Genomic DNA, 21,672 nt, shown 5'->3' with positions numbered 1-21,672 from the left:
GGGTCATCTTTACCAAAACCTGGTGTTTAGTAAACAAAACTGTTTACTGGGATTTGAAAGCCCATTTGTGTAGTGAGAAATGCCAAAAACAAGCCCCAGAATACAAAACGTCTTAGGTTTAAAATAAGGCCTAGTTGAAGGTACCACATGTAACCTGTAAGTTAGAAGCTGACACTGCATGAGCATGTTATTTTTTAGGAATGATTAATTCTATTTCTTCTAAAATGCAACATCCAGTGATTTTCATTTATACAATTTTATAAATGCTTTTATTTTAACTATCTGTTTTGTGTTCCTTTAAAAATGTGTGTTGTAGTGCTGTATAGTTAACTGAGTTTTTATACAGCACACATTCACTGATTACCTAGCTTCTAAATGCTTCAGATATGTCAACTAAACGCAACCATGGTTATACTAAACGCAATTGCCAAAGGCGGGCGCATGTCCCACCTCTTTGTTTACTGGTCACTCCCACTGAGTTTTGACTGGGGGAGTGAACAGTACCTCCTTGTTTATCTTTAACTTCCTGCCTCGCGCCTCCCTTATTCCCTCCCCGCCTCCCTTCCCACCCTCCTCTTCGCTACACACACCGCTGCAAACGGCCCCCAGACCTGAGGCCCAAGAGCCCGGCACATCCCCTGCCAGGCTCTGCTCCGCAGCTCGATCAGATCGGCTGACACTGCAGGAGGCCGCTCCCAGGGTCCTCTCTTAATCTTCCCTCCTGCCGGTGATCACCAGCTCCCCCAGACCTCGCAGAGTGCACCTGACTGGGAAGAGCCCCCGCCGCCCCCCTCAGCGAGAGCGGGAATGCCGTATTCCCAAAAATGGGAAAGCAATTGTTAATTAGCGCGTAAATAGCAACATTTTAAAATAAAGGCTTGGTATTTATTATACACGAAAAGCACATTTTCATTAAAATGCTGCACGTATATCAAGCGTGCCACCGTAAATAAGGCCGTAAACACTTTGGCTTGTGAGAGGAATAATGTGCGCTTCCTCTGCACAGATGCATGATGGGATGCTGGTGAATGAACGACCGTCCTGAACTCATGCCCTATACTTATGCTGTCTGCAGGCCAAACCGGCCATACGGTCATTAGCAGCAAACAAGTATTCGGGGATAACGAACGCCTGCACTTCTTCGTTCCATTAGGGTGGAAAAGGGCATTGGTTAGGCCATTAAGAAAAAACACCGCAACCCCATGGACAGAATTGTCCAACCTTAGGCCAATCTCCCTGCTCCCTTTCCTAGGCAAACTCATTGAGAAGTTTGTCAATCGACATCTGTCCAATTACATCGAATTGGCAGGAGGGATGGACTACTCCCAGTCAGGGTTCAGGCCAAGACACAGTACCGAGACCACCCTGATGTCAGTCGCAGACGATCTACATATGTTCCAGGACAGAGGCCACTCTGTGATCCTGGTACTATTGGACCTGTCTGCGGCGTTTGACACCGTGTCACATAACATCTTGACTACCCGGCTAGCTAACATCGGCCTGGAACATAAGGCATTGGCATGGTTGAGGAGTTTCTTATCAAACCGCACCCAAAGTGTGACCATGGGTGCATACCGCTCAGAGGAGGTGGAGATCTCCAAAGGGGTGCCACAGGGCTCCTGTTTGAGCCCCACACTTTTTAACATCTATGTGGCACCCCTGGCCAACATCATGAGAACCTATGGTTTTATCCCGGTATCATACGCGGATGATACCCAACTCCTCTTTCCTTTTAAATCTCTTACCACCGAGGTCAAGAACTCCTTTTCCCAGGGAATGAAAGGGTGGCACATTGGATGTCGTCTAACTACTTGCAATGTAACGTTGGAAAGACTGAAGTCATGCTGTTCGGTGAAGCCAAACTCCTGTGGACTCCGGACTGGTGGCCACTAGATCTTGTCCCAGTCCCTGAGCCCAAACAGGTAGTAAAAAACCTGGGAGTGCGATTAGATCAGGAGATCTCATTGAAACAACATGGCAACCATGTGGTGGGTTCCTGCTTCCACATCATTGGCCTGCTACGGAAAGTGTTCCCATTGCTTCCTGACTCTACTAGAAGGACTCTGGTACAGGCACTGGTCCTGAGCCGACTAGATCACTGTAATGGCCTGCTACTGTCTGCAAATGAAGGAGTAATGGCAAGACTCCAGGTGGTTCAGAACACCGCTGCCCGCCTAGTATTGAACGCCCCTCCTCGAACCCCTTCTAAACCCCTGCTAGCGAAATTACATTGGCTATCAGTCAAACAGAGGGCCAAATTCAAAATATGCTGCATAATAAACAAAAGCCTAAATGGACTTGGCCCAGCATACTTGGCAAATAAATTCATCCCCTATGTCCCTACCCGCTCCCTTAGGTCAAGTGAGAAAGGCCTGCTCTGTGTACCCAGGGCTAAGAAAGTCAGACATGGGTCCAGAGCTTTATCTATGGCAGGACCCTCCTTATGGAACAGCCTCCCCAAGTCTCTCAGACAATGCAGAGAGCACTTCCCTTTAGAAAGCAACTTAAAACGTTCCTATTTCAAAGTTAGAATGCTTCTCAGCTGGTTGTCCCCCTATTTATGCTGTGGCTGTCAAAGGCTCGGAGATACTCCTCCGGGAGTTGAGTCTAGCGCGGGACAAACTCGCAAATAAATAAAATAAATAAATTGCATGCCTTGGCAGATGGGTTGCACTAGACATCCCTAGGGGCGTGTGTCTGGTATATGTGGATACATGTGCTGCAGGGTTTGGACCAGGGCTTAATTTTTAAAAGAATAAATGCAAGGGTCTAGTGTTTTGTTCATGCGCTAAAAAGGTCGGGGTGCCAAATACCAAGGTTGTGTAGTCTTGACTCCACTACACTCTTATGTAACCTATCCCCTAGACACACCCTATATCTTTATCTCACACTTGCAGGTCGTTTTGTATTCCCATTTTCTCCCTTTCTCACGGTTTTCCATCTTTCTTTTTCACATATTTTCTCACTTTCGTGTTTTTCTTTCTCTTGCTCTAAATCAAAGTCTGTTGAGGAAAAAATTTAATGAATATGAAACTAAATGAAATATGAGTGCCTGCAACAACAACCCCAAAATAAGCACTGTTTTGGCCCCATGCTTTATAAAATGTTCTTCAAGGGCAGGATGTGCTCACACCGTTAAGGAAACTCACTAGTGAAAGTAAGGCTTGAAGGCTTGGTGCTGCACTTACTAGCGCGGTGCCATGTGGGGATGTGTCGAATATGTTTTTCCAGGGCAGGCTTTGGTTGCCAGTCTGGTCCTGGCTGTGAGAACAGACCGAGCTGACATCATCAAGACATATTTACTTCCAGGGTTCAGAGACACCCCTTTCCCCCCCCCCCCCCCCCCTTCCCCCACACACACAATACAATTCTGGGTGGGAGCAGGCAAACACATTCCATTCACAGGAAAAGCAGAGCCCAGACAGGGGCCTTGGCTGCTCCTGAGCCCCAATCACTGGTTGAGCCATCAAAAGAACTGGAACATAAATCATGCACAAATGTCATCTAAGACTGTATCCTCACTCCCTAAAAATCACATTTGTAAGTGTTGCAGTTCTTCTACTGGACCCTTTCACTGCACTGAATGGCAATGGCTTGTAAACACGAACCAAGAAACCTTCACAAATTCTCTAGTCCCTGAAGCCCTAACAACGTCGCTAACGAGTGAGCCCAAAGACAAGACACGTTGACTCATGCACTGCAGGTTGCGACAACATTGTAATCATATGCAACCGCCAACTAATATCACAGAAAATATTTGTGAGGTTCCTGTATACCAAACTGAATACCTTTAAAGTGCTCTCTAGTTGACAGTCACGGAAAAAGAAGCACAGCAAAGTAACGTGAATTCCCTAAGATCACACAGTTTGTTCACCTGGGGGATTTGAGAACAGGATTCCTAGTCATAGGAGTGTCCCGGCGCGAGACCAAGAGGGGTCGCCAAACTAATACTAGGCGAACAGGTAGGTTTTAGATGTTTCTTGAAGGCCAGAGGGTCTTGGGTATCGTGAAGTGCAAAAGGAAGGGCATTCCAAGCCTGGGTGGCTTTCATGGCAAGGGAATGAAGCAGGCCCTTTAGCTAAAAGGAGTGCTGATGAGGGTAATTGTCTCAGCGGGACATAGAAGGAAAACCGCTTCCGTAAATAGGCCGGGCCATGACCATGGAGGGCACGATAGGCAATGACAAGGGATTTAAATTTGACCCTTTCGGCTGCGGGAAGCCAGTACAGTGAGCGTAGATGTTCGCGCACGCTACACCTATTGGAAAATCCAAGTAGAAGCTTGGCGGCCGCATTTTAGATGACCTGGAGTTTATTCAATGCGTATCCCGGAATGCCCACATGCAAAGCATTGGCGTAATCCAGGCGGGAGAGAATCAGAGTGCGGATGACCATCTCTTTAGCAGGCCTAGAAAGAAGAGGGAGGAATCTGCTTAAGGTTTAGAGGAGGCCAAAGCAGCTGCCTGAGAGATTCTTTACCTGGGTTAAAAAGGATAAATTGTCCTCGAACCACACGCCCAGATTCTTAGCGGATTTCCCATGAGAAGTCAGTAGGGGAAATCCAGAAGGCCAGATCGTATCCCTGAAACCAGGGGGGGGTGGGGTGGGGGGGGTGTGAAATTACCATAAAGGAGAATCTCCGACTTGTCTTCGTTACATTTGAGTTGCGCGGCAGCAAGCCACTTGAAAACCGAAGACAAGCAGTACTGGACAGAGGATACAGAGCCTGCATCCTTTTCCCAGGTAAAGAGGAGCTGGGTACCATCTGCGTAGGCAATCACCTTAGTCCCTAAGTCCTCGGCCAAGTAGACCAGAGGAGTGACATAGATGTTAAATAGAAGGGGAGGACCCCTGCGGGACCACTGTGGTGACCGACTGCGGGGCTGACGCGGCCGGAGGCAGCTAGACCTGTTGCCCCCGCCCTTCCAGGAAGGACCTAGGCCAGCCCCAGGCAGAGCCCGAGACGGCAACCAGCAGTGAGTGTGGAACCGTGTCAAGCGCTGCCGATAGGTCGAGCTTTACTAAAGCTGCTCTCCCACCGGCGTCCAAACACTCATGCATAGCCTCGGAAACCCCCACCAATGCTGACTCAGTGCTGTAGGAGGATCGAAACCCTGACTGGGCTGGATGCAAATTTTCCAACCCTTTGACAAACTCCGTAAGTTGTCTGGTCACCACCTTTTCACAAACTTTGGCTAGGCTGGGCAGAAGGGAGATGGGGCGGTAATTCCCTGGGATCTGGGGATCAAGGGTGGGCTTTTTTTAGAAGAGGGAGGATTTTAGTCTGATTCCAGGCCTCCGTGACCCGAGCCTCAAGAAGGGAGGAGTTTATGATGATATTCACTTCGGGGTTAATGATCTCCGCGACTGCAGCTAGTAGTCTGGCCGCGCAGGGGTCAGCGGGCAAGCCCGATTTCAGACCCTTCAAGATTTTGAGGGAGCTAGGCAGATCCACTGGAGAGAAAGCATGTAGAGAGTGCCTAGGAGTAGCAGGCGTAGAGACATACAGCAATGCGTCAGGTAGGGGCCCAGGGCAGGATGTGAAAGCCGCCTGAATCGTGCAGATTTTATCCATAAAGAAATTGGACAGAGTGTTGCACCAGTCCTCTGTGGCAGGGAGTGAGCTTGACTGCACCATGGGAGAAGTAAAACTCTGAACTATTGCAAAGATCTCCTTAGAGTTGTTTTGTGTCTGCTCAGTGCGGGCTGCATAGTATTGCTTCTTAGCCTTTGTGATTGCAGCGCAGTATGTTTTTTTTGTCTACGCCTAAGATTACCCTTAGCCAGGGGACAATACTCACTAAGGCGCCAAGCACGCTCAAAGTTTTTTTGCACTCATGCTTAAGACTCGACAAACTCGGGGTGAACCAGGGCTTGAAAGGAGATTTCCTAGAGAACCTAGAAGAAGTGGGCGTCGCTAGCATATTCATGGAATTGGATACCCATTTTGAGAACCCCGTCAGACTCCCATCAAGATCCGGAGGGAGAGTGGGTCTAGAAGTCGAGTGGGTCTAGAAGCCGCCGAAGAGAGTTTACCGGGTTCCATTTTTTTTAAAGCTGGCTTGCGATAGCAGTGGCCAAAAGGGCTAACCAAGGCCACCTCCCAGGAGACATAGGTAAGACAGTGGTCTGACCATGAAACAGGGAGGGGATCTTCAACCGTGATAGGAAAGTTGGAGTAGATTGGGGCGAGAATATGACCCCCTTGGTGCGTAGGGAGATTGATCCATTGAGAGAGTTTGGCAAGCTGAAGAACATCGCCAAAAGCAAGTGAATCTTTGGAATCAGACTGGTCGAGATGGATGTTCAAATCTCCCAGCACCATATACTGGGAGAAGCGAAACGCCTGTGAGGTCACTGCATCGCCCCATAATTGAAGAAAGGCCCTGGCAGAGCCAGGGGGTCTATACATTAGAGAACCTCCCAACATTAAGTGGGCAGAAAACCGGATACTAAAGTCAAAGGCTTCGCAGTCACCCCATGAGTTAATATCTCCCCTGTGGAGATCCCACTTGTCCCAGTACATAAGAGCCACTCCACCCCCCCTACCCTCAATGTGGCCTGCTCTGAAGATCTTATAGCCCTCAGGAGTGGCCAGCGTGACAATCGGGTCAGATGTGTCATCCAGCCAAGTCTCTGTAATAAACAATAGATCCACTGGTTTATCTAGGAGGTGCTCAAAAACATCTAAATGGTTTTTCTTTAGGGATCAAGCGAGCATTGATCAGAGCCGCCAAGATAGGAGGAGGCTTGGAGGGCCTGATAGAGGAACCAGTAATTTGACCAGAAATAGACGAGTCTGAAGACAGCCTAAAGACACACACAACACAAGTAGTTTCCCGACCAGTAAGCAGATCTAGCAAGCAATGGGAGTTACATGTAGATGGATAAAGTGACCGTAGTGACTTACTGGTGTAACACAACCTATCCGTTGGGGCAATAGGCCGATGGGCAGAGTGACTGGCCCTGGACGCTGACGGGCATAGACTGGCTTGCCTTCGGCGCGACCACTGTGCGCGTCCGCGCAGCGTGCATATTTATAATACCGGTAGCCAGAAAGACTAGAGAGGGCAATACCCCAAAATGGCGTCTCTCACTGGCTGACCGGGGAACCAGGAAGTTAAGTATCAGTATCGGAGTCAGGATCAGATTCAAATTCACAGCACAGTAACACAATAATCATGCTAAAATTATTCTTTAAAAAGGCAGTTTAGAAAAACAGTTATTTTCAGTATTTTTAAAATGAGATTAAAAGGAGCAAACAATGTGTGCAAATTGTGCAAAATGCGGGAAGAAATGCGGGCATGTAAGCAGAGTAACCCCTCAAGGCCTGGAATGATTTTCAGCTGTCTTGGCGGCAGCAGCTACCAGACTACCAATCTTTAGGATAGTACATGCCACCCTGCTGGTAGCCTTTTGTCATTGTCTTTATGGTAAGCCCAGAAGATACTCCGGTACCCCATCTGACAGAAAAGTAGGATCAGTAACTGAATTGGCCTGGCACAGCCCAGTACCTTTATGAAAATGATTCTCTATGAAAGAGTAGCTAAAACGCAGTGCTTGAAAGCCAGGGATGTGAAATAGTATGATGGTTCATTCAAAGAGAATGCATTCAAGAGGAAGATCTTAATGATATTTAGTTTCTATTAACTTTTAAGCTATTTTTTACATGAATAGATGGATTTTTAAATAAGTGAATTTTATAATGTAGATGTTCCTACTTATTATTCACAGTAACATGATTTTTGCAGCATGCACTCATTCATTTGGAAAGGGACAAAGGGAAGGAACCAAAAGAGGGTATGACTGATGCCAAGAGAAAGCATTAAAACAGACACTCTTTCATAACATCTATTCGCATTTTTGTGCACAAACATGGTAATTTTAAAAATGGTGTCTGTAAGCAAATAGCTTCCAGTCTCTTTTGGGTATGCTCTATCAAGCATTAAGATTGAATGTTGCAGATGCCTTAATTTGACTTCTAAAATTCATATTTTAATATCTAGGAGCTATGTAGCAAAAAGTGGACACAATTTACCAAAGGTGGTCCACAGAACTTAAGATAATGTTCCAGATGTGACCAGCATTTCTGAGAAAATATGGCAGAGATGGCTGCCACAACTGGATTTGATACTTCAGAAGTAACACTTTCAATCGGTCATGCCATAAGTTCAGTCAAGAGAGTGACTTTCGGTGTCACAGCTTACATCTACTGTGCAGTATGCAAGTGATCTGTCTACTCCACCTTGTTGACATTTGCTGCACTCTGTTTCATGGGTTGCCAGAGGTGGCAGGGTCTGCACCTTTTGCAGGCTAAGTGAGGTGGCAGGAACAAGTTACATTTTAACTCCTTTCCAGGCATAGGTTAGGGTCCATAACCAATGCGTTGTTCTTCAGGCCCAGTTTGGAGTCATTTGGAGGGAGAAAGTGCACTGCTGATGACAGTCCCACTTGTGATACTCCGCTCACAGAAACAGAGGTGAATGTTAATAGAAGGCAGCATCCTGCTAATAATGATAACCCTCTAGCAATGCATCCATCTTCCTTACCATTTGGCTGAACCTACAGTTTTGTAAAGTTGAAGAGCTGGTGTAGTATTCATTAGGGATGTGGTAGTTCTACTATTTAAGATTGTTAAAGGTGCAGGATTAGAAACTAGTGAGAGCACATGATGGCCAGAGATAAAAGACATCTTGGGAATTGGATGGAGGCAAGGGAAAACATTAAAGGAGCACCCTAATCATAAATAGTTTTGTAGAAACAAGTGTATGAGTCCAAGATGTAATGAGGAAAGAGCTGGAAGCCATGTAGCTGTAGAGGAGCTTTAGTATTCTAGAAAAGTAAAACACAAAAGATGGTGGACATTGGCATTGGGATTAAACAGGAGAATGCATAGTGCAAATGTCCAGTTGAAACAAGAATGTGAATTGTGAATAAGGAGCTTTGTTTGCAAAGCTTTGGGTGCAAGAAAACAGCAATGTTTGGGATAAAGGACAGGAAAATAGCAAAACAGCCATGGGTTTATGGGGATTTTTGGGAGGGAGGAAGATAAATGGGTGAATGGGAGGAGAAGTGATCATTAGCAAAAAGGTTTAAAAGATGAATGGACATCTTAAGCTGGATACAAGAGGCATCCAAATATGGTATAGTTTGTCAAAATAGGCTGAAGAAGAGATATCTAAAAATCATCAAAGCCATTTAGGGAAGAAACGTAGGTGATGTTATAATGCATGAACACTGAAAATAAACAGCAGAAGAGGGGCAAGTGTGAAAACTTGGGCAAGTGAAGGGTGCAAGCATTGAACCTTGAGAAGGAGCAGCAGCCCTTAACTTTGTGTTCCTGAGAGCCTATCAATGAGCTTTGAGGGCAGAAGTTGGCCATTTACAAAGCCCTAAGAAACGGGAGTGTGCCAAGGGAGCAGAAAAGGCCTAACATTGAGCATTGGAGAATAGAAGGTCAAACCCAGAGCCCTGGGAAAAAGTATAATGTTAAGCACTGAACTTTGATAACAACAGGAGGGTCAAGTATGGAGCCCAGAACTATAGAGGGAAGAGTAGGTGGTCGGCACAGAGCCTTGGGAAGCAGAAGATGGCCAAATAGTAAAATCTTGGGGAACATAAGAGGGCAAACACTAAGCTTTTGGGAGCAGGGGAGGGTTCAATTATGGAGTCTTGGGTACCAGAAGCGATTATAAACATATGCTACCCTTGATGTAACATGGATTAGAAAGTCTCTCTTGTCCAACGTCCCAAATGTCCGCTTTAATTTTCATTCAGCAACTTTGTTTTATGTTTTTAGATTCTGAATGAAACCTATAAAATGGAATTCATGTACAGTGGATTGGAAACTAGGCAAGTGGCGATCATTCACCACATGAGATTGCAAGCAAAAGCCCTACAACTAATAGTGACTGCACGCAGCACTCGTGGGTAAGTGGTAAATAACATCTTGTGCTACTGCTGCCTCAATAGCTTGATCAGTTTTTTTTCAGGTGACCATCAGCAGTTTCCATGGGATATTTGAGTAACTCAGCTCTTGTTGGTACCTGGTTTCTTTTCAATTCATTAAGTTTTTCATGTTCTCTGGTAGGATGTCCTGCCCTTTCTGTTAATCCTTGTCCTCAATAGCTTCCAATGACTTCTTATCAAATGCACACCTCTTCCTATTTCTATTTTATGAGCTTAATTGTTAGTGTAGAATGTTTCCCCTCACTTAAAAAGCATTAGCAGTCTTTCTATTACCTTTTGTTTATTTATTACTTGCACACCCATGTGTTGTCAGTTGAGCTATATAGGCTCCTAGCCCTTATTAACACAGACTACAAGATTTTGTCTAAGGTGCTTGCAGAAAGGCTCTTCTTGCTGACTCCTTCACTAATACATGCAGATCAAAACGGTTTTGGTCCAACCTGCATCACCTCTCTCAATCTGTGCAGATTTTTTCGCATACTGAAATATTACCCAGAGACATAGCCATGCTCTGGGTGTCGGGTCCTGGATCTGGAAAGAGCGTTCGATTCATTAGAATGGTCCTACTATCTGGAGGTGTGGCTTCGTTATTTGGAGCCCAATTTCTCAAATATATTATGTTATTGTACACCCTGCTGCTGTCCTGTGTGAAGACCTGGATTTCTTATATTGGAACCTATTCATATAGGGCGCAGCACCAGACAGGGGTGTCCTCTATTGACGCAGCTCTTTTCGGTAACTGTGGAATCCGCTGCGGGCTCGACTGCGTGCTTACGGAACTGGATGGGGCATTCCATTAGGTGATAGTTGGCATATTGTCTCTAATATATATGGATGATTTGCTCATTTACCTCCGAGATGTCACTGCTGTCTCTGAAGAGGTTGTGGGTATCATCCGGCAATTTGACTCCATATATGGCCTTCACATCAATTGGTTCAAATCATGTTCATTCCCATTTGATCCGACCCGAGCATTATAATGGATAAAATACCACTCACCTGGCAGCCCGATGTATTCTGTTATTTGGGGATACAGATCTACCATTCCCCGTCAGACCTTTTTGAAGTTAACTAGGAACTTGGAGTCATGTCACTGCTGGCCTAGATGTCCATCTGGAGGACCCTTACTTTATCAGTGACGGGCTGTGTGGCGCTACTTAAGATGGTGGCACTCCCTCACCTCCTGTACTATTTTACAAACTTGCCCTTATACGTCAATGCTTCCTTTATCCAATCAATTGAAGGAGTGATGTAGGAATTTACCTGGAACAAATCATGTTTCCCTGTGGCAGTAGCAAAATTATACCAGCCAACAGAGCACGGTGGCCTTGCAGTGCCCAATTTTAAACACGGTTACTTAACAGCGCAGCTGGAATGGGTGGCACGCTGCATTGCAGTTATCGGCCACGGCCACAGCACTACCAGCTTGGAGCCTAACTGATCTATTACAACTCTTTCATACATGTGCCTGATCCCCGATGCCACACCTATGCTATGCTATTACAAGTTGCTTACCTCTGTTACCATCAGTGTTTACATATCACACACGCTGCACCGTCCCCTATGCCCCAGCGATACTGTGTACACCATGGGGTTAACCACTAGAATGGAACTTGTGGACTAGGAAGCGGCTAGTGTCCAGACAGTGGGTGACCTTTACAGAGATGGCATACTCCTACCATACGGCACTCTGATCAAGGAGGACGGGCTTTCTCCACGTCAGTTCCTATTGTATGCTTTGCTCATAGGAGCTCTAAGTCACAACTTGGGGGACATAGTGAATTAACTGCCCGCATTTAACTATACAATACCTACTAGGACGTGGCAAGCACTTAATCAGCTGGCTGCCGGGATTGTTGCACACCCATACAGCGCATACCCTCATGCAGTTACTTTGTATGTGGGAGACTGACCGGAGTCATCCCTACACCGAAGAGGAATGGGATGCAGTACGTGAGAGCCCCATCACAATCCCTCGTAATGCCAGATTTTGCCTGATTCAACTGTATGTGTTTTGCAAAGGCCCTACGTCACTCCAAAGAAAATGAATCGCTATATTGGACCAGCTCACGCAACCTCTCCTCGCTGTTAGCTGACAAATGCCAACTTGTTGCATATGCTATGGGTCTATTCCCGCCTTGCACATTTTTGGCAGACTGTAATGGACTTTGTGTTGCATTGCACGGAAAGTACTTTCGTGCCCACATTGGAGTTATGCATAGTAGGGAGGTACAGCAGAAGCAAGAAATGTAAGGTTACATTTCGATTCATTGATTTGGGGTTGATCTTGGGCAAGCGCCTAATTACTCGCAAATGGAAATCCCCTGATCCCCCGCATGCTACGGCCTGGTTGCACTCATTTACAAATTGGGCACAGCCTTACACAGGGAAGATAATCTGAGTCTTAGAAAACACCCTATTGCCTTGCACTGGGATGCGTTAATGGCAGACATATCAACAACTCCTGTCTTAATGGCTCCACCATGATGGAGACCGTGAGGGGGTGGATTGCGTAGTGCCTCTTGTCAATGAGGACAACTCCAATGTATACCCTTCTTAGCTCAATCAATCAGTATTTGTTAAGCGCGATTACTCACCTGTGAGGGCCTCAAGGCGCAAGGGGCCGCATATCCGACTGGGCCCTGCAGTTCAGTCAAAGAGCCAGTTCTTGAGGTCCTTCTTGAATTGGGTCAGTGACTGGAATAGCATGAGGTGGAGAGGCAGGGTGTTTCAGGTTTTGGCAGCAAGGTAGGAAAAAGATCTTCCTCCAGTCCTGGTCTTGCGGATCCGAGGGACGGTGACAAGGGCCAGTTGAGCGGAGGTGTCTGGTTGGTACGTGGAATGGGAGACGTTGGTTCAGGTATGCTGGTCCAGCATCATGGAGGGCGTTGTAGGCATGTGTGAAGAGCTTGAAGGTGACTCTTTTGTTGACTGGAAGCCAGTGGAGTTCTTACAGGTGTTCAGAGATGTGGCTGCTGCGGCGGATGTTGAGGACCAGTCTGGCTGCAGGGTTTTGAATGTTCTGTAGTTTTCTGACTAGTTTCTGGGTGACACCTGCATGGAGTGCGATGCCGTAGTCGAGTCTAATGCGGATGAGTGCGTTGGCGACCGTCTTTCTGGCCTCAGTGGGGATCCATCTGAAGGTCTTTTGAATCAGGCAAAGAGTGTGGAAGTATGATGAGGAGACATCGTTGATCTGGTGGTTCATAGTGAGCGAGAAGTCCAGTATGATGCTGAGGTTTCGTGCATGGTCCGTGGGTGTGGGGCCGGGATCCTAGTGCAGCGGGCCACCAAGAGTCTTCCCAAGCTCAGGTGTTGGGCCCCAGGATGAGGATTTCGGTCTTGTCTGAGTTGAGCTGGTCGCAGCTGTTTTTCATCCAGGTGGTGACAGCCTTCCTCCTGTCGTGGAAGTTGTTTCTGGCTATTGTGGGCTCATTGGTCAGGGAAAGGATCAGCTGGGTGTTGTTAATGTAGGAGACAAAGTTGGGTCCGTGGTTCTCCAGTATTAGGGTGTCTTTGATAGATCGACATGCTTGAATATTCCCCGTCGTCGAAGTGGGAGTCCCACGGTAAATAAAATAGCAATAAAATACTAATAACATATGTATGTAAAAACATAACACATAAAATATACACTAGAAAAGGTAGTAAATACCCAGACATAATTCCAACATAGGAATACATGGTAGAGAGAAAAAACACTTGTAACATATTCCTGTCATTATGTTAGTCCAAACTACAGCCAATCAGGCGCCAGCACCCCTCCAGGACCTTCTCCTCAGAGCTCAGTCCCTCAGATTTTCTACCGCACGTCGTGTGAAGGGAGTCTCCCTGAGCTCTGCTCAGTTTTCTCAACTTCTTCAAGAGCCAATCAGGCGCCAGCACCCCTCTAGAACCTTCTCCTCAGAGCTCAGTCCCTCAGATTTTCTACCGCACGTCATGTGAAGGGAGTCTCCCTGAGCTCTGCTCAGTTTTCTCAACTTCTTCAAGTTTTCCTGTGATTCCAGAATGTCTTCAAGTAAGAAATCTTTATTTAGACGTTTTTCTTGTGGGAAGCTGCGGCTTTACTCTGAAGATCCCCACAAGAAGTGCATTTACTATCTTTATCCCGACCATGAAGTTGGCAAATGTAAATTTTGCAGAACCTTTTCAACAAAGACCCTTAAAGACAGGGAATGCCGTCTCCTCCTGTGGCTTCAAGTCCGCCAACTTTTCGGGTGATGTCCAGGCCTTCGATGGCCGTCGCCTCTTTGATGACAAAGCGGATATCGCGCTGGAACGTTTTAAGGACTCCAGGGCAACGGACAAGTCCTTGGGCCTCGGCCAACGCCAGCAGACTTCTGCTTTTCGCCCCTTTTGTGGCCAAGGAAGGAGCGCCCCCTCAGGTCCAGCCAGCCAGAGGCCGCAGAACCAACAGCGGCGCGGTCGCGGATGTGGTAACTGCCGTGGCGGTGCCGGGGGGCAAACCACCGGGTCAGTCCACATCCGCTCCCGCAGCATCTGCCTCAAATACCCTACTAGTCCGAGCTTTCAGGCCCATGCGACGCCAGTGGGGAGCAGGGTTCGCCATCACCTCCTCTATTGGCGCACTGTTAGACCTGGCACCTTGGCATGAGTTTCCCTTCCACTTTTTGCTGATGTGCCTCAGATGTTTTTGCTGGTGTCCGCTGCACAGGGCACTGCGCCACGGCCAATCCGTGCCGCAGTGCAAGTGCTCCTAATGTAAAATGTATATGTGATTGATTTCCATGATTGGCTCATTGGATTTACTGTCAGTCCCCAGTAAAGTGCACCAGGAGTGCCAGGGCTTGTAAATGCCAATACTGCTAGTTGGCCTGCAGCGCAGGTTGCGCCACCCACAGAAGCAGCCTTTTAAAATGTGTCTACGGTCTGCCATTGCAGAACCTGTGTTCAGTCTGGTACTGTCACGCTGGCTGGGCAAGTGCACACACTTGCCAACCTCAAAACCTTCCCTTTGCTTCATATTAGTCACCCCTATGGTAGGCCCTAGGGCAGGGTGCATTGTAAGTGTAAGGTAGGACAAGCCCTGATGTGTGTGGCATGTCCTAATAGTGAATTACAGCCAATTTCGTTTTTCACTATTATAAGGCTACCTGTTCTCTTAGGCCAAGATGGGCTGCTGGCACCCTATAATCCCAGCAGGCTCAGGGAACATGGTAGAAAGTCAAGTGTTCGAGGCATGTGGGCTGCTAAATTCATATCTTAGCATTAGATCGCCACCTAGTGTTGGGTCCGGATGATCGCACATTGTTGTCCTGGAAGAGTCTTCGAAGTATCCTGAGATGGGTGGCTCCTCCCCTGGACTACAGTGCGCATGGGCATCGGCTCCATCCCCAGATTGTTTTTTTCCGCCATTGGGTTCGGATGCGAACTCAGAATAATAAAATACTTCTTTTAGTAAAGTTTATTTTAATATCCTGTGTTTGCAAATGCTACTTTTAGAAAGTTAGCATTTGCTTGCCTAACCATTTCAGCCCGCCTCTGCTAGGATGTGTATCTGCTGTCTGGGTTGTGTGAGTGACAGGGCTGGGGGATGACAGGTGGTGAATGCAAGGATTACACCTTAGTGGGAGGTGGGAGTGCCCCTGGACTCTGAATAGGGCTGTGCTCTGCCACCACAATGCTGGCTCCGCCCCCTGGGGAGCGACTGATGACTCTGCCCGACACCTGACCCAGGAAGAGGGAAGACGGTCAACAAGGTACTCCTGGCTGTACTTGTCATCTGAATGCTGGCTCCACCTCCTGCGGAGCGTCTGATGTGCCTGCCCCTCACACTGAAAGGAATAGCCAGGAATAGCCCAACAGAGTGCTTCAAAACTGAATTAGGCTATGCACAGGCCCCCCTGGCCTGAAAGAACAAAAGAAACTGAGTATAAATATAGGAGCTCTGCTCCCAAGAAACTAGATCCTGTTTCCCACAATGAACCTCTATCCAACTAGAAGGAGAAGAAGAAGCTGGAAGGACTGGCCTGCTGTCTGCCTTGCTGAGGAAGGAGAGGAGAAGACTTGTTGAAAAGACTTTGCTGACTTGTGCTTTAAACTTTCTCCAAGGGCTTGATTTAGCTTGCCCCCTGATCTGAACCCCAGGACTAGTGGGTTCTTGGTGCCTTCGCTCGCCCTCAACTGAACCGTGTGCTTTCTCCCGCTGGAGCGGAGTTTCTGTGCCCCTTCGCCCCTCCTAGGGCCGTGACAGCCAGGAGCCTGGCTGCCCGTGTCCTGTGAGAACCCCGCTCGTTTAGAGTCGCTCTCTTCGCCTTGGACCGGGCCGCCTGCTCCCCTGTCGCCTGCCTGCCACTGGAGCGCGTTGCGTGCCCTCACTTGCCCCTCCCGCCGGAATTTCCATCCAGAGTGCGATCTACGCCTCGAACGGCTGCCGTACGTCTCACCGTACCCGGCCGCCCCGCTTCGCCCTCTGACCTGGAAAGAGGCCGTGCCGCCCCCTGAAGCGCCCCCAGTACGGACCGTACTGAAGGACCTGGGCCGCTCCGGCCTCACGGAAGCCACTGCCTGCTGAGAGTCCGAAGGTCCCTATGACACGCACTGAAGGAGTATGAGTCGTCTGGATACACGCCACGAAGTCTACAACGGACTTGGGGTCCGCACAGTTCTGTTTTCCCCATACGATTCGCATATCCAGTTCTGTGTGCCGTGTACCCTTGTAGCGTACCATTTCCGAGCCTTCCGAGTGTCCTGGTAGCATACGCAGCGTACGCACGAAGCATACCATTTCCCACCGCCTGTGGGTGCCGTGGGAGCCGTACTGCGAGGAGCTTCAGACGAGTAGGCTTCGTACGCTGCCGGCGCTGTTCACCTCCCCTGCCACCCCCCGTACGCCTCGTAAGCAGAAGCGCGCCTCGGACGTCCGTGTCCGCGAGGCGCGTGAGGTGGAGAGGGGTTAGCCTAGAACGACGCGCACAGCCGGTACAGGCGCTGAGGAGCACCCAGGAAAGAGACGTACAGCGCTGAGATACTAACGCTGGCGTGTTAAAAGTATAGAAGAAGCAGCCCAATGAAGTAAAAGAACTATTTCTAAGCGAAAGAAACTAGAAGGAAGCAGCATACCAACCAAAAGAGAACTTGCCATTATTTTCCCAACCTGTGGCTTAGCTAACAACGTTATATTGGTCTTGTGATAAAGTCTTACCTGCATAGATATATTTTTATATAAAGAAGACATATTTTACATATTTTACATATCCACAGCCTTTTGTCCATTTGTGGGGGGATTGGTATATTTACTGTGTGTGTGATTACAAATGCTTAACCCAATAACGCCTGAAGATTAGCCTTGGCTGCTCACGCCACGCACCTAGAGGGTGAGCAAGGGTAATTCTAAGGGGTCATCCTTCGCCCTGACTTAGAGGAGAGGGTCCCTGCTTGTCACAAGTGAATACTTGCACCAACCAAAGACCCCCAATTCTAACATTGGTCGCAGCGGTAAGGATTTGCAAATTTGCATTTGTAGTTAACATACAGTAAATTATTGATCACCACATAGTGAGAGCAGACCTATACCGCAGCCACAGATTTCCATTTTTTTTTTAACCTGTTGAGAGATCTCCCATTTTTTGGAAGCCATGCCTGGCTCACTCCATGCTGGAACAGCACCCTCTGAGATCTCTGGAATTGAAGATGTAGATTGGGAACACAGAGGACTGGAGGGCTACACAGTAGAGCAATTGAGAGGTTACTGCCAAAAGTTCAGATTTGCACACACAGGGTGCAAAAAGAAAGCCCAATACATCAAGGCGCTGAGAGCCTGGAAGGAGTCAAGAGAGCCACAGAATGTGGTGGAAGTCATACCACCAGATGGCATTGTGGATCCCAGCAGAGGCCTGTCACCAGAGGAGCTGGCAGACAGGGCAGCAGACATGGCACATGCAATGGAGATGGCGAAGTTAGCTGGACAAATGGAAATGGAGAAGCAAAAATTGGCAATGGAAGCGCAACAACGCCAATTGGATCATAACATGAGATTGAAGGAGTTGGAGCTAAGAGCGAAAAGTTTGGAAACAACTCCTACGGTGCAGGTAGAGTCTAGGTTGTACATACCCAAAGATGTGGTTAAGGAATACTTTAAGGGGGATGACATAGGACAGTGGTTTAGGGCTTATGAAGTAGCCATGTCCTCCCACCGGGTCCCTGACAAGGATTGGGGAGCGGGGTTGTGGGGGAGGTTCCTTAGCGAAGGGCAGGACACCCTCCTAGATTTGCCCCCTGAAGAACACAATTCCTATTCCCGCATGAAAGATGCCTTAATGACCAGGTTTTGGTTAACTCCTGAAATGTATAGACAGAGGTTCAGGGGGTGTGAAAAACGGCCTGGGGGTACTTATGTGGAGTATATGACCTTTTTCTGCAGAGCACTGGATGGTTGGGTGAAGGGTAGTAAGGTGAAAGATTTTCAAGGGCTTCTTGATTTAATGGCATGGGAGCACTTGTCGCAGAATTGTTTTCCTGAGCTACACCAGTACCTGATGGATAGCAAGCTGTCCAACCCGAGGAAGCTTGCTGAGGAGGCGGACCGCTGGCTCAGCACCAGGGTCCACAATGGTCCAATGGGAGACTCCGCCAAGGGTGGGCAGGGTCCCTAGCAGATGAGTGGGGGGGACAGGGGTAAACAGTGAGGGTTCCATCGAGGCAGCCAAAGTAATCCCCAAGGGAACCAGCAGAAAGGTTCTCAGCCTCCCCCACCCCCGAAGCAGACCGGGGCCCGACAGGTAGACCTGTTCCAAGAGGGCCCTTCAATTGTTACAGATGTGGTGACCCGGGTCACATTGCCACTGACCCTAAGTGTCGCCTGTTTGGCAAACCAGCACCACTGGTGCTCCACCCCGGCAAATGGCTAGTGTTAATTTGGGGGAGGAAGTAGTAGTCCCCGGGGTGGAGATCCCATCCAGATGACCCTAGTCTCTTTAGGAGACAGTGAGATGGTCCCTGAGAACTACCTGCCCCGTAACACTAAGAAATATGGGCAGGTGGTGACCATCAATGGTAAGAAAGCAGAGGCTCTTAGAGATACAGGAGCCAGTGTGACTGCGGTGAGGCAGCACCTGGTGTCTCAAGAGCAGGTTCTACCCCATGCCTACTGTAGGGTTGTCAACGCTGACAACTCAGAGAGTCAGTGTCCGATGGCTCAAGTTCCCTTTGAGTGGGGGGGGGTCTCTGGTACTCTGCAGGTTTGTGTGAGAACGGCCATGCCTGTAGACTGTTTGCTAGGGAATGATCTGGAGAACTCCCCTTGGGAAAAGGTGGAGAAAACAGCTCACCTAAGGATGGTGGGCCTGCCTGACTGGGCGTGCGTGACCACCCGGTCGATGGCAGCCAGTAGGGGTGCTCAAGAGATCCTGGGGCCTGAAGGAGAGGCCCAGGGACCGGCCTTAGAGAGAAGGCGCAGGGGGCGCAGGGGGCGCGGGAAACCGGCCCCTGAAGTTCCCACGGTCCAGGAGGAAGCAGACCTTGAGGGGGATGCCCTGGAGCCTTCAGGTGAACAGACTGCTGAACTGGGGGATCTGCCTGAGCTGACCCATTGGCAGCAAGAAGGAGGCCCCTCCAGGGAGGAATTCTGCAGAGAGCAGAAAGAATGCCCTTCTCTCGTGGGTATGCGGCAACAGGCTGCAGACCAGGCCAATGGTGTTCAGTCTGGAACACATTATGTGTACTGGGAGAATTACCTCCTTTATTCGGAGCCTAAGGTTGCTGAACCTGGGTCAGCCCGTGCGCTGGTGGTACCCCAGAAGTTCAGAGCCTTCCTACTGGGGCTGGCTCATGATGTGCCTTTAGCAGGACATTTGGGGATGGACAAGACCTATGACAGGCTTGTCACCCGCTTTTATTGGCCCCAAATGCACAGGAGCTCAGATGCTTACTGTAAATCATGTCAGACTTGCCAGGCAAGTGGTAAGAGCGGAGGGAAGCACAAGGCTCCTCTGCAACCCTTCCCCGTGGTCAGTACTCCATTCCAGCGAGTGGGTATTGACATTGTTGGGCCTCTGGACCCCAAGACAGCCATGGGCAACAGGTTCATCCTGGTCTTGGTGGACCATGCCACCCGGTACCCTGAAGCCATCCCTCTGAGGTCAGTGACGGCCCTCGTGGTGGGATGGGCATTGATGGGAATTTTCTCACGAGTAGGATTCCCTCTAGAGGTGGTGAGCGACAGGGGCACCAATTTCATATCCAAGTATATGAAATCCCTTTGGCAAGAGTGTGGTGTAACATACAAGTTCACCACCCCTTACCACCCCCAATGAAATGGGTTGGTTGAGAGATTCAACCGAACCCTAAAAGGCATGATCATGGGCCTGGAAGGTCCAATGAGGCGTAAGTGCGACGCCCTCTTGCCATGCCTTCTCTTTGCATACCGTGAGGTGCCACAGAAGTCCCTAGGGTTCAGCCCCTTTGAGCTGCTGTATGGTCACCCAGTGAGAGGACCTCTGAGTTTGGTGAAGGAAGGCTGGGAGCAATCTCCCAGGAAACCTCCCCAGAATGTATACAGTTACATGCTGGCCTTCAGAAACCAGACCAGGCGATTCAGGCAACTTGCTGAGGCAAATCTGGAAGCCAGCCAGGAAGAAATGAATCGGTGGTACGACCAGAATGCCACTCTGGTAGAGCTTCAATCTGGACAATAGGTGTGGGTCTTGGCCCCAGTGGAGCCGTGTGCACTTCAGGATAAGTGGGCAGGTCCATTTGAGGTTGTGGAGCGCAAGAGTCCTGTCACCTACTTGGTGGACATGCAGTCTCCCAGGAACCCTTTGAGGGTCCTACATGTTAACCGCCTTAAGCCCCACTTGGAGAGGTCCGAAGTGGGCATGCTCTTGGCAACTGATGATGGGATGGAAGAGGAGACTGAGCCTCTTCCTGACCTCTTGGTTGCCTCTGAGAAAGATGGGTCAGTGGATGGAGTTAACCTCTCACCCACCCTGACGCCTGAGCAACAGGATGACTGCCGCCAATTGCTGGGGCAGTGTCCAGATATGTTCTCCCTCGTTCCTGGTGTCACAGATTGGTGCGTCCATGATGTAGACACAGGAGACAGCTTACCTGTGAGGCATAAGGCCTACAGAGTAACTGACACGGTCAGAGCCTGCATCAAGGACGAGGTCTCCCAAATTCTTGCTCTTGGGGTGGTTGAGTCATCCAGCAGTCCTTGGTCCAGCCCTGTGGTCTTGGTCCCAAAGGCTGCTGCGCCGGGAGCCACACCTGAACTCCGGTTCTGTGTGGACTACAGAGGACTCAATTCAGTCAACAAGAATGACACGCACCCCATCCCCAGAGCTGATGAGCTCATTGATTTGGCTAGGGGCTGCCCAGTTCCTCAGCACGTTTGATTTAACGTCTGGGTACTGGCAGATCGCCGTGACCGATGGGGCAAAAGAGAGGTCAGCATTCTCAACACCAGATGGGCATTTCCAGTTCCGGGTTATGCCATTTGGAATGAAGAATGCCCCTGCCACCTTCCAGAGACTGGTCAACCAGGTGTTGGCGGGGCTGGCTGAGATCAGCGCCACCTACCTGGATGACATTGCAGTGTTCAGCAGCACATGGGAAGAACACCTGTGATACCACTGGGAAGTGTTGATGGCACTGCGCAAGGCAGGCCTCACGATCAAGGCAAGCAAGTGCCAGATTGGGCAGGGCTCGGTGGTGTACTTGGGACACCAAGTGGGGAGTGGCAAGG

The 21,672-nt window shown here is 49.0% G+C and overlaps 1 protein-coding gene across 1 annotated transcript in view; it reads left to right on the top strand.

Moving 5' to 3' along the window:
* INTS4 (integrator complex subunit 4) overlaps nucleotides 1-21,672 on the top strand; it is a 358,899-nt gene that overhangs the window by 255,921 nt on the left and 81,306 nt on the right. The window contains exon 18 of the mRNA XM_086933901.1: nucleotides 9,799-9,929. Coding sequence (XP_086790027.1) covers nucleotides 9,799-9,929 — 131 coding nt within the window. The remainder of the gene's footprint in view (nucleotides 1-9,798; nucleotides 9,930-21,672) is intronic.

Source organism: Lissotriton vulgaris, chromosome 8 (genome assembly GCF_964263255.1).
Source record: "Lissotriton vulgaris chromosome 8, aLisVul1.2, whole genome shotgun sequence".
NCBI lineage: Eukaryota > Metazoa > Chordata > Amphibia > Caudata > Salamandridae > Lissotriton > Lissotriton vulgaris.
Note: the sequence above shows the minus strand (reverse complement) of the source record. Positions and strands in the feature narration are given on the sequence as shown.